This window comes from Geospiza fortis, unplaced genomic scaffold (genome assembly GCF_000277835.1).
Source record: "Geospiza fortis unplaced genomic scaffold, GeoFor_1.0 scaffold206, whole genome shotgun sequence".
Classification (NCBI taxonomy): domain Eukaryota; kingdom Metazoa; phylum Chordata; class Aves; order Passeriformes; family Thraupidae; genus Geospiza; species Geospiza fortis.
In genome coordinates this window covers 2,014,165-2,027,241 of record NW_005054311.1, presented here as the reverse complement: position 1 = coordinate 2,027,241, position 13,077 = coordinate 2,014,165, and the positions used below count along the sequence as shown (strand labels likewise).

Here is a 13,077-nt window from a genome sequence, read left to right as displayed (position 1 = left end):
AATCTTCAGCTCTTTAAAGTTTGAGGATGGCACAACTGTTGCAACATGGCTGGTGCTGGTGTGGCTGGATGATTTGAAGTAGATGTTTTTTTGCATTACCAATATTTTATGTATTATATTTTTAAAAATATTAAAATATTTAGATTATGTCTTTAAGCATGTGTGTGGAAAAAAACCCATGTGATTGTCCCACAGCTAACAGCAAGCTGTGTGATAAATAGAATCATCAGGGAGACCCAAACTTTTAGATGTAACTAGAGTTAGGGACAGGGAGGTTGTGGAAAAATATAGTTATGGTCAAATAAAGATGACAGTAGCAAGATCTCTTAAATACTACTCCTGATTTGTGTGATGTGGATACCCGATCTCTGAAAATGTTCAAGGTCAGGTTAGATGCATCTTTGAGCAGTCTGGTGTAGAAGAAGGTGTCCCTGCCCATGGTAGAGGGATTGGAATGAGATGATCCTGAAGTCCGTTACAACCCAAAGTATTCTGTGGTTATATGAGTCTTTCCTAATATTTTTTTTTAATGGACAAAAGGTTTGAAAAAACAAGTGGCCATGACTGTCTTCCTCACGATTCCTTTGGAATCTGGCATAATTGTCTCCTCAGAGGAAATCTGATCTAATTTACATTTTGCAGTTTGGTTTTTGTTTTTTAGCTGAGCCTTTGAACAAATGTCCAAAGCCCCTAGAAGCTTATATGTCACTGTTGTGGTATACATATAAATTTTACTGGTATGTGGAGGAAATAATGATTTAAACCTGTACCTAATTTTTAGTATGCTCTATACTTTGCTGCAGTTTTCCTTGCTTTCTTCCAATGTTTTTTCCCCAAAAGAAATTCCCCATAAGTAACTGGCACTGCACTGGAGAGAAATACTTAAGGTGGCCTAGAGTACTATTGATAAGGTACCAAAAATCTTGGAAACAGAATAATTCAGCCTTACTGGAGGACACCCCAAGGGCAACTCTAACTGTTCTGCTCTTCAGTCCATCTGCTAACCTGCTGCTAATTGTAGTCTTTGTGTATGGTTTGGTGCACATCTGACTTCAGAGAGGATTTTTTTGAAAACCTTTCTGAATAAAAATGGTTTAATGGAATACAATGTAAGAGAAAAATCAGCTGACACTTTTTGTTGTGTGGTGACATTTAAAACTACTTTAAGAAACAGCTTGCTTGTATGCTATTAAGTCTCACTTTACATTTAATTATTTATAGATGTGACTTTAATTCTTATTGCCAGTGATGTGACAAAGCCTTAACAGTGCTGGTTTTGGGAGGTCAGTGTAGCAACCTGAGTACGTTTTGAGTGTTGTTGGATGTTGTTTGTAAAGTTGTTGTGAGAAGGCATGATAACTCTTTCATCCATCAGCTGCTTTTTTATCACTGAAAAACGAAGAATCCGGTTCTTAGCTGTGGTTGGAACCTTTCTGTTCCTGAATTAGCTTTTGAGAGAGTATTGCTTTCTTGTAGAGCAAATATTTGCTGTCATGAAGATAGAGCAGCATTCTGTGGCTTGGTTTTTTGTTTTTTTGGTTTTTTAAAATTTGTCTTGTATTTTTCGGTTCTGGGATTTCTTCTATGACTTGAAAGCCCAGACAGAAGTTTTCTGGGATTCTATACAAACAAGATTTCCTTTGCTTTCATTCTCTTACCAGTAGAGCTTTCCAATATATTTATTAAAATAAAGTCTTTCATTAAAAAAAAAAATTCTAAAAACCTGGCTAACATTTTTTTCTTTCTGAAATATTATGTTTTTCATTGGCATTTACAGACAGTTAGCTAAAGTTTGATCCAATTATCTGTCTCAATTGAGTAGAAAGACACCATCTGCTGGCAAGTCCATTTAACACACAGTATGCCAGCTTGGAAATGTCTCAAACTCTTTCCAAGGTCAAGAATTTTCAAGGTAACTCGCAGTCCTCCAGGTGGCGAGATTTCTGAAAAATGTGTGCAGCTGGAGGTCTGTAGTGTGGTGGCCAGCTGAGCCATATTTGTAGTCTGTTAGAGGAATTTAAATTGCTGGGGCCAATTTTTATTCTATTTTTTTGATTTGGGTTTTTTGGTAGTGTACTGCATTTGACCTGTGTGATATGGAGCATGGTGTGGGAAACAAAAAAAAAAGACATAATACTTGAAAAGTAGAAATTATCCTACTAATTATTATTATTACTATTATTATTATTGGAATATTAATTACAAAAGTGCTGCATTTGGGTGAAGCAAAAATATCTACTGTTCATGCACACTATCCTCAACCCTTCTGTGGATGGGACTTGCACAAATTAATTTTCAGAGGGAATTAAAGCAACCATAAAGGAGTGGGAAGGTACAGGAAGAAGGAGCACTTTGATAAATGAGGAGCAAAGGAATAAAAAGGCAAGCGAACTACCACAAAAAAATGATAATAGTCATAATGGTGAGCATACTTCCTGCAAATGTTGTGGTTATATTGAACAAATGCTGAATTATTTAAGGTTTAGTGCTCTGTTTGAAGGCTGCTTTCTGCCTGCTTCTTTATGCAGTTAGATAGATGATGAAGAGTCCAGCAGGTGGTACCTGGCTTACAGAAGTAAATTAAATTGGAATTCTGCTTGCTCCACAGAAGGAGACTGCTGTGTTATGCTGCATAGATAACGCACTCCAGTTACCACTGGGGATAGAATGGCATTAGTTACTAAAAAGGTTTCAGCCTTGCTCCTCTATTAACTTAGTTAGCAACTACACTCAAATTGTTCCACAAACCACAGGTAAGAAATTGTCATGCACAGCCCAGATGGAGTGGTTCTAGCTGTTGTGGAAAAATAAGTCATGGGTCTCAACAGACATGTTCATAATGCTATATTAAGCAAAACTCCCTTTGAATAGAGATGACTTTTTAAAGAGAAAGTCTTTCATGGAAGTAGTAAATTATACTGATAGATTTTCTTATTGTTAAATGGTATTTATTGGCAGACATTGAATACAACTTGGTTTTTTTTTCAGGAGTTACTAAAGTTGATTATGGGGACATATCGTCACGACTTGGCCTCAGGCGCAAGCTCCAGTGCAAGCCTTTCTCCTGGTACCTGGAGAATGTTTATCCTGATTCCCAAATCCCACGCCATTACTTTTCTCTGGGAGAGGTAAGATTTCATCTTTCATATTCATCTTCCCTATGTAAAGTATATTGTGCAGTAACTTGTGTTTTGAACTGAGTAGTGCATGCAAGTTGTCTCCAGCAAAGTTCAAGTATCTTGCACCTGTGTTTTTGTCCCATGTAGAGTGACAAATCTGGCTTCTCAGTGGGGCAGACAACTGAACTTTGGTATGCAGTACTGTAATTTGAATATTTTCCTTTTTTTTCTACTACAATACAAAATGTCATATAAATGGCTTTAGAAATATTCCTTCAGAAATATAGTTGTGCATAACTTTCTGTATAACGTTCTCTGTATAGAGTACAAGTGAAGTTTTGCTTGAAAGCTATACTAGGTCAAGCAAGGTCTTTGCCTAAAAGCTGTTCTGAACTTTACCCCCAGAGCCCTCACCAGCGACCAGCAAATTCTTGTGATCCTAAGCCTTGCTGAGCACTTCTCTTTTTTTCTTTAACCATTTTAACAGATGATGCTGTCCTAAATAAGTAGGCACCCTCTCCTCTACAAGTCACGTTGAACTAAATATCAAGTTTTCTGTAGAGTTATTTGGTACTGTTGATTTTAAAAGAAACATTTTTAGCAGAGTGTGCTTCTTCATGACTATCAAGAGACTTGATATTCATGCCTGGTTACTATATAGTGATATAGGGATTGATACTTTTGAAGGTTTTGGGCTGCAGACTCGATTGTGTCCATTCCGTTGTAGTTGAATCTTTGAGCAAAAAGTGCCCCCAAAGTGGAAGGATCCCCCGAAGAAAGCAAAGAAACAATCATGGTTCTGTAACCTGGTAGCTTGAACATTTGCTTGAGAGTTTGGACAGTGATGCCTCATTGTTAATATGGGCCATTTATTTCACATAACCTCTGATGCATGGAGAGAACTGGTGCCCACTGTGGTTTGATAAGGACCTAATTCTCTTCTAAAAATATCAGCCTTTGGTGATGTGCTCTTTTTTCCCTCCTAGATAAGAAATGTGGAGACAAATCAATGTCTGGATAACATGGCAAGAAAAGAAAATGAGAAAGTTGGAATCTTTAACTGCCATGGAATGGGTGGCAATCAGGTGACAATTTTTAAAAAGGAATGTTCTTAATGTATTGAGTTATTTGAGACACTACTGCTTTTTGTGACAATTCTTGGATGTTTTCATCAAAAATAGTTATTTTTGATGAAATAGTTATCTTAATAGTTATCTATAAATAGTTATATTCAAAATATACTAAGGAAACCCTCATGAAGAAAATACCTGTAAGAGGAAATGCATGAGAAGATTTGGTGTTGATTTCTGCTTGTATGTTTTTCAGGCCTGATTGCAATACATTTTAGATCAACTTTAAAGTCAAAAACAAAATCATAGGAGGAAAAGACTGCTATGAGCTAGACTTCCCCACCTGTATGTTCTTTGGAAATGCATTCTGGTTAGAATTCCTGATTGGCATTGTTACTTTAAAAAAAACAAAAGCAAACATGCCTGTGCCTGAAATATATTTTTAATATATCTTTTTCTGTGTGTCAGTTGTGGGATTTATGTTTCATCTGGTTGTTTGTTCTACTTTCTTAATGATTCTGATTAATTGTTTTCACATAAACAGAGATTACCTCTGTTTGGGGATTCTCCTGTTCCTTCACAGCAAGCATTCTTCAATTCAAAAAAAGTCTGTTTTGACTGAACAGCTTGTGATTGTGTTTATATCTGTTCCCCCCAAAATTTTTAAAAATCTTTCCATGCCTCACGATAATGAAGGGAACAGAAAGCAAATTAAAAAAAATAGTGGGAATAAATGAAGTAATGCACAAATGTTACCCTTTCCCCTCACTCCAGGAATCTTTTGGTTGAAGCAGTTCTTTTTCAATTCCTCTCATTCATTCTCTCTCTAGGTTTTCTCATATACTGCCAACAAAGAAATTCGAACAGATGATTTGTGTTTAGATGTATCCAAACTTAACGGCCCAGTCACGATGCTCAAGTGCCACCATCTAAAAGGAAATCAGCTTTGGGAATATGATCCAGTGGTAAGTCTTCTAAGGACTTTTGACTGTAAAATGAGTCAACTTTGGCTTTTACATGAGCCTGCAGAGCGACATATTCCAGTGTGGACCACTATTGGACAGACAAAATCGGAAACAAAGTCAGGATTGTGGTTCCTCTGTTACCAATTCACTATGTAGTCACACAGTGGACATCTGTGTTAATTTAATTACCTGGCGAGTTTGAAGGAGCTTTTGGAAGAACATTTTGCAAATGCTTTGCGACGCTGTGGAGAAATATTATCTGATAGTGTAGTGTTGTGTAACAATCAGATCAAAAATGGAGAAGTATTGCAGGTATCTATTGGAGCAATAAAAGGTAAGAGTAATGATGTGGTGACAAATTTAGCACTCAGTATTTTGTCTTGCACAAAGTTAAAAGGAAATGCATTTCCAAGTAAAAAATGAGCATTGGAAACCGATAAAGGTGATTTTACGTTTCTAATCATGTTATGTCTAAGGTATAGATGCTTAAAACACCTTTACTTAAATCATGTTCTTTCTTCTACATAAAGTTCAAATTTACTTTGAAGTTCATATGGAACTGCCAGATCTAGAAATCATTTTCCAGTGATCAATTCATCATTAATTTGATTTGCCAGCTCTAGAAATGATTTTGTGATTGAGTAATGCTCTGACTTGATGGATAGTTAGGAAAAAAGTAGCTCTCATATTGTTAATTTAATATTAGTTATTCCAAAAGACAGTTCTGAGACAATTTGTGGATGAAGAATCTTGCCAATATTTGCAGTGACTATTTTTAAAAAGAACTTTCAGATATTTAGCTACTAAAAATCATTTCACTAATTAAAAAGCAAGGTGGGGGTTATTTCTGACTAAATACACTTGCTGTAGACTTCAGTAGCTGAGGTATTAACAAAGCCTGCATCCTTTTAGACCAAGAGCAAATATGTGAGAATGATGATTTTGTGATTAGGATGGCAGTTAATGTGGAAGACAATGGATCTCTGCTAGGATTTCTGCACATTGCTGGTAATTGTTGATAGGACACTGAAGAAAGCTGAAGGCTTGCAGGATTAAGTTAATCTTGGGAACCATTCAGTCTTGGTTTTAATGTAGTTAGTTTGCCTGATTTAAGCAGATAATATAAATAATATTACCACCTACAGTGATTTACCAAAGAGCAAGTGCTTTTCATTAGGTTTCTACCTTATCAGTGATAATAAAAATGCATCTTTAGACACTTAAACACAATAATCTGTCTTGCAGTGATTGTCACAGAGTTCTCCTATGTTGATCCTCAGCCATAAATTTGGTTATATTTGTTTATTCTCTTTATTTTGTCAGTAGAAAATCCAGGCATAATCTTCAGAGCATAACTGAAAGCTGGCTAATAAAGCACAAAAAAAGTTATAGGGCACTTAAAAAGAACTCCTGCCCACATAGCTAGTGATTTTTTTTCTGTGTTTTTTTTTTCTTTCTTCCTCTGTTCAACTCCCTCCTTCATTCTTCAGCACCCCTATGAGTGCAGGAGATTGATGTGCTCAGGTTTTTGAATTTGATTTTTTTAATTACCCTTAGCTGAGTGTGCACGTAAGGCCACGACTTTTCAATCATTCTAGTGTCCTGGCTGAGCTGCTGAATGACAGAAGAAATACAGGTAGTAATGCCTGTGGTACTGTAGGCAAGTTGGTGCACTGAGGAGTATCTGTAGAACAGTGGCAGGAAATGCAGCTTCTGAGGATCTCTTCTCCATGAGGATAGTGCTGAGGTGTAGATGGAGTGGTTTACCAAAGATTGCATAAGGGGGATTAGTAGGTATTGCAAAAGATATACGCTTATGTGAAGTTGCTCGTACTTTTCATTAAAGAACATACTTCTAAAAAAGAGCCCAAAAAGTGCTGAAAGAACATAGTGAAGGTCAGTATTGTGTCCCCAGCTGAGGAAAAAAAAAGTACTTTTGAAAAGATATTCAATGTGTTCATTCTGATCTGATAAAAGCTACTATTATAACTAATAACTGAAGTTGTATATCTTACCAACCTGTAATTTCTAACTCTTCAAATATCTGTAGCACTGTCTTTAAAGAATGGTGGGTGTTGCTTGACAAAGAACATAATTTACAAGTTAAGACTGTTTTGGTTTTCATAAAGCACTGCTTTTAGTGTCTACAATGTCATATAGCATATTGAAGTGTTTTTAGCATAGGGATCTGCTCTGTAGTCAGTAACCACGGGGTCTTGTCTAGGTTTTACTTGCCTATGGAAAAGTTTTGATGCCAACTAGAAATTTTTTGGTTACCTTATGTCTGGTGACTTTTATAAAGCTAATTTCTTTTTATTTTCTCTTCAAGAAATTAACCCTGTTGCATGTGAACAGTAACCAGTGCCTGGACAAAGCCACGGAAGAGGACAGCCAGGTACCCCCCGCCAGCCGCTCCCAGCAGTGGCTGCTCCGCAACGTCACCCTTCCAGAAATATTCTGAGAGGTTCAGGAGAAGAGCAAGGATTGACTGGGCTACCTCGGCTGATACTTTGGCTACGCTGTTAAGTAGCAACAGGAGAAACTTCTGCTCGGCAGAATCCACAGCTCCTCAGCTGTTAGAACTCCTGCAGCTTCTCAGTATCTGTGAACCAGCCTTCCTGTATAAGGATGTGAAACTACCACACATAGCAGTGAAACTGTGCCCACTGATGTTTACAAGATCGAAAGAGTTTCTTCCAGCAAATAATTTAGAGAACATTTGGACAGTGGAAACATAATCAATGAAATAGTCTCTCTGAAGAGCTACATATCGTTTTAGTTTGCTTGCACATCAGTAACATCTGCTGAAAGTGCTGTTGTAATGAAGAAAGTTTCAAGAATTCTTTTTTTCCTGGTTAGCAGTGGTAACCAGACTACTAAATATAGATCCACAAATAAATGAAAGAGAGAGCTGCAAACCAGATTCAGTATCATGGCATAAGAATTCTGTGGTTTAAAAGCAAAAAGTGAACAGGGTTTAATGAAACTAAATCAGAACTATGAAAAGTACAATTTGTTATAGTGAAGTATCAAATTTATATGTAGATTTTATACCTCAGTGGGGGAAAATAACCAAGTCAAAAGGCAATTGTTTCTCTTTTTCAATTGTGTGATAGTCCATAAATACTTTTTTTTGTCCTGGTGAGTCTAAAATTATTTTGGGCGCAAACAAAATGAGCATAAGAATAAATTGAGCTCTTGAATGTCAGATTCACTTTCCTTTTAATTTTAATTTCTTGGCTGTTGCAATTGTATCTTTTTATTACTGTCTGAAAACTGGAGGTTAACATGCTGTCTAACTCTTTTTTTTCCCAGACCTGCCATTTCAATTTATACTTGGGTCAGTCAGCTTATGGACTTTCATGGCCAAACAAAAGATTTAAGTACACTTTGAGATTAAGTTAACTTCAGTATGCTTTAGCGCCCAAGACTTCTACTACTGTACTGCAGTTTTGTTTTCATAGCAATAAATCTTTTGTTCCTTGTTTGATTTCAGTCATCAGAAAGCCAGAAGAAAAGATATATGATTTGGGTAGAAGATTGGCAAAACTGAAGATTTTCTGGAATCCTTTTTCACTTCATATTCAGATGTGCTTCATTGTCAAGTGCATATTTAGATTAGACTCTGAATTGTAATGTTGATCTGCTGCTTTTTTCTAATAAAACCTAAAGAAAAATAGTGAAATTGGCATGGTTTTTAAAGTTAACATAGCCAAAAGCAATATGACTATGTCATTACATTGGTCTGCATTTTTTAACTGGATTGCTTTGTTTTGTTAAGAAAAATCTGTGTGGGCTGATCTTGAAAATGAGCCACTGACTGCTCAGAGTATACATTGAATTTTCTTTTGGAAAGAAAAATGAGATTTGCGTAATGGAGAGGATATTTTTTGATAAATGTCATTGTTTGGCCAACTGTCCTGTAAATCAAATTAAACCTAGACTCATGCAAAAGTTGTGTCAAATTATATTTGGCTGTTAAGGCCATTTTAGATTTACTATCCCAAGTTGCTGTTGTCAGTGTTATCTCCATTATTTCTGCAGCAGTACACAAGAGTTTTCGTACAGAATACAGGGGAAAGGTTAAAAAGTTGTACTATTACATTGCTACTTTAAAAATACATAGGATGAGACAATGTGGGTTTCATATTAGATAAAACATCCAAATATCTAACTATCTTTTATTGACCCCTTTGTCTGGATAGCCCTGCAAATCTTATGAGATTGAAGTGGATTTATGAAAGTAATTTATGAGAAATATATTGAAGTATTCCAAGATGACTTAAAAAAAAAAGGAAAAAGTTCATCTTAATGGTTATGTGGAAGATTTATTCCTTTCTTATGGTCAATGAAGAGGACAAGGTGGGTGACAGTGCCAACTTTTTTTTTTTTTTAATCTTAGCAAACTAGCAATTTTTAGGGCATGTGTGTGTGGTGGTGCCTAAGAATGTGGTATCTTTTACTTCAGAAACAATTTCCCCAACACAAAACATTCTTTTAAAAACATTTCCAGCAAAGAAGCTCTAAATCAGAGTTGGGTAAGCTTTCATGGAGTGAGAAGCAGGAGCATCAGAAATGCAGTACAAAAGTCCTGTACATTTTAAAAATTTCTTAATTTGTTTCAGATTTTATATGCACACAGCACATCACTGAACACGCAAAAATTTTCACTTTGTATTTTCCACTTTTATGATCCCTGTTGTGATATCCTGTTAACAAAACTGAAGTACCATGCCTTGGGAGGTAACTAAACTTGTAGGCAGGCCTCAGTGTTACTGTGATTCTACCCTTCTTAGTTCAACAAGTCATTTTACATGTTGGTCACATAGAACTGCAGTACAAATAATTGCACAACTTGAAATGCATGTATCAAGTTGCCAGCAAGCTGAAGGAGCAGTCAGATTTCCAGCCTATACATTGCCAGTTCTTCCCTGCTAAGTATGGGGAGGGGAAGCAGCAGTCCCAAGAGTGGCTGCAGCCCTGAGGGTTTGGCTCCAAACCCCTCAGCTCAGCCAGTCCCATAGTGGGTAGCTGGGGCTACTTAGGGGCAGTGGGCTGTGCTTAGCCTGTCCATGTCTCCATGGCATGTGCCCAGCAGCTGTGCTGTGTTGGTGGGCAGCACAGGACTTCTGCAAAAAATCCCTGCACCAGTGGGCATTTCAAATGTTCTGTCATATTAAGCACTTCTCAAGCATAGCCATAGAACACACAGAGTTATCCTAGAGCCTCTCTTACCACAGAAGCTCATGTCACCAGAGCTCCCAGAGCTGCTGAAAAGTGATCTTCCTTAGAACTCTGCTCAGCTGTAGTCACCCAGCAGTGGTCCCCCACTTACAGGCATAGTGCTTCCATACACCAGCTTTGAGTAGGAACATTAGTTGGCTCTATCAGTTACTGACATACTTAATTCCTTTCCATCTAGTCTGTCCTCTTGTACTTGAGTCTTCAGATAGAATTTTAAGAACCTCTGTATGTATTTTTATTTAACCTGTTCTGAAAAAAACCCAAAGCATTGCCTTTTCCTTATTGTGTTACACACCCGTATTATGAGATTTATTAATAGTTTCCAGTAGAAATCTCACTTTAGTTCCTCAGCATTTATTGCTGTTCAGATCAGATGTAGGAGGGGAAAAAAACCCCACTGCTGTCTTATTTAACCTTGACAGCAAATAGTTGCATGGTAGTGAAAAAAAATCAGCTATATTTTGAAGAGAATTGGTAAGCTCTCTTATTGACCTTTGTCTGTTCTGTGCTCAGTGTATTTAGCATAAATTTCCTATGCATGCTCTAAAGGCAGTGTTCTGTTCTCCATCTCTTTTCATTTGCTGGTCTGAAGACATTTATTGAGAAATACCAGTGCCTTTTAACTGAGTTGAAGTAAATTACACATTATGATACAAACTTTAGATAACTACACTGTGCCAGGTCTGATTAGGTCATCTTGAGTCTCTTCAGATACTGAAAGTCACAAAAGTTATCTGTGTGTACATATGACTATTACTGTTGTCTCAAACTGTCAGTTTGTTTTATCAGTATTAAGTTGTATTTTAATAGTGTTATTTTTATGATAGTTCCATTCAAAGGGGCTTGGCAGTTGCTCTTCATTTTATCACAGCAATAGTTCTCATCTGAGGTATGTACTGTAAGCAAAAGAGAGAATCTGTGTTACAAGTTAGAAACAAAATTAGGATGATACTTTCTAATTCTTTCTTGTGTTTGTTCAAGTAATGTAGCGCATTCAGAGAGATGAGCAGAACACTGGCAGATTTATTCTGCTATTTTTCCCCTTCAAGGTAAGTAAGGAGATGCAAATATGCTTCAGAAGATTAACTAAGAAATAGTAACTCAAAGCTTTCCTTCACTACGTTAACTGTTCCTTCATGCTTTCAAATGAAGGAATCTGGGAAAACAAGTGCTACAGAATAAATTTTGGTAGCTTTAGGAGCCTTGTATCTGATTTGAACTAAATTGTAAACAGTAGAGATTTAGGGTAAGAGAGGAATGTGCAAAGTTTAAAACTTGCACAGTGTCAGAGTGCTGTTTGCTCTCAGTTCTATTATAGCATTTCTTACAGTCATTTTAAAGTAAATAGTTCTCAGGTTTGCATCTTACTCTAACCACTGATGATTGAGAATTGTTCAGCTAGGCATAGTTATGGTATGTGAAGGTGATGAGCATGGTGTTTGGTATTTTGAACAAAATAGTACTTATATAAGTAAGTAGTTATATAGTAAGTTTCTAAAGCAGAAAACAAAACCGACACATAACTAATAGGTTATCTAAAGACTAGAAATTATGACATTGAGATGAAAACTAATACACTACATTGTTCATTTATTTTCTTTATGAATCTTGGAGGATGTTTTTGTAGCATTTTGCTTGCATTTCATGCAGTGTAAGCTGACCCTTACCTTGCCAGGCCATTCAGGTTTGTGATGCTGCTCCATATCAGAATTGAATTCTGAGATGAAAGCAAACTGCTCCTTCTGACAACAAACCAAGTAATTGTCATAGCACTGGTTCAGGGCATAGACAGTAACCTGCCTCTGAAACAATCATGACTGGTTTCCTTGCCCATGGAGTAAATACTAAGACAGAATTTCCTTCAGTTTTAAATGCATCTTATGTCATTAGGAGTTCTGATAACTGATGTTTTTCATTGTTGTACTCTTTAGAAAAGCTTTTTGGCCTCTACCTCTTGTTAAGTCCTGTCTCATTTTCATCCCCTTTCTCTGAGTCTCCTTTTTTTTTTATTTTCAAAGGTTGGATTGTGGTTTTTAGGATAGTGATGAGTACATATATATATATTGCCTTGGAGATGTGCATTATTTCTGTGTTATTCGTTAGGCATTCCAATAGTGCATTAAGTAAATGTTTTCAGGAAGTGATCCTCAGAGGCATTTTAGTCTTCTGAATATTCATCTTATTATACAGGACTACAGAAGTAATTCCTTGTTCAATTTTGCATTAAGTCAAATTTATAGATTTTTGCTTTCTTTCTATGTATGCTGTTTAGTCATCTAGGGTTGGTTATTTTGCTGTCTTATATAACTTGGGATTTCTTCCTCAGTATGTAATGATACTGATTCAGTCACACATTTTGAACATTCCCACTTTTGCTGTTCTCTTGGGTTGGAACAGACCTTGGCAGGTCACCTGGTCTAAACCTTTGCAAAAGCAGGGGTGACTTCAAAGTTAGATCAAATTGCTCAGGACCTCACCCAGTCAGCTCCTCTGTGTCTTAAAGGATACAACCTTCTGGCCAACCTGTCTGTGTCTGACACCTCTTGTGGTGAAGAATTCCCCCACCTCCCCACCAGTACCTAGTCAAAACTTCCTTTTCTAGAGCTTTTCTGTGCCTTTCACTGTGCATTTCAAAGTCAATAATAAATCTTTACTTTGCAGATACTGTCTGCTCTGTCA

The 13,077-nt window shown here is 36.7% G+C and overlaps 1 protein-coding gene across 1 annotated transcript in view; it reads left to right on the top strand.

The window, feature by feature from the left end:
• GALNT1 (polypeptide N-acetylgalactosaminyltransferase 1) overlaps window positions 1-9,108 on the top strand; it is a 61,970-nt gene extending 52,862 nt beyond the window's left edge. Inside the window, exons 9-12 of the mRNA XM_031055658.1 lie at window positions 2,989-3,128; window positions 4,106-4,204; window positions 5,020-5,154; window positions 7,484-9,108. Coding sequence (XP_030911518.1) covers window positions 2,989-3,128; window positions 4,106-4,204; window positions 5,020-5,154; window positions 7,484-7,615 — 506 coding nt within the window. The 3' untranslated portion in view covers window positions 7,616-9,108. The remainder of the gene's footprint in view (window positions 1-2,988; window positions 3,129-4,105; window positions 4,205-5,019; window positions 5,155-7,483) is intronic.
• The last annotated feature ends 3,969 nt before the right edge of the window (window positions 9,109-13,077 follow it).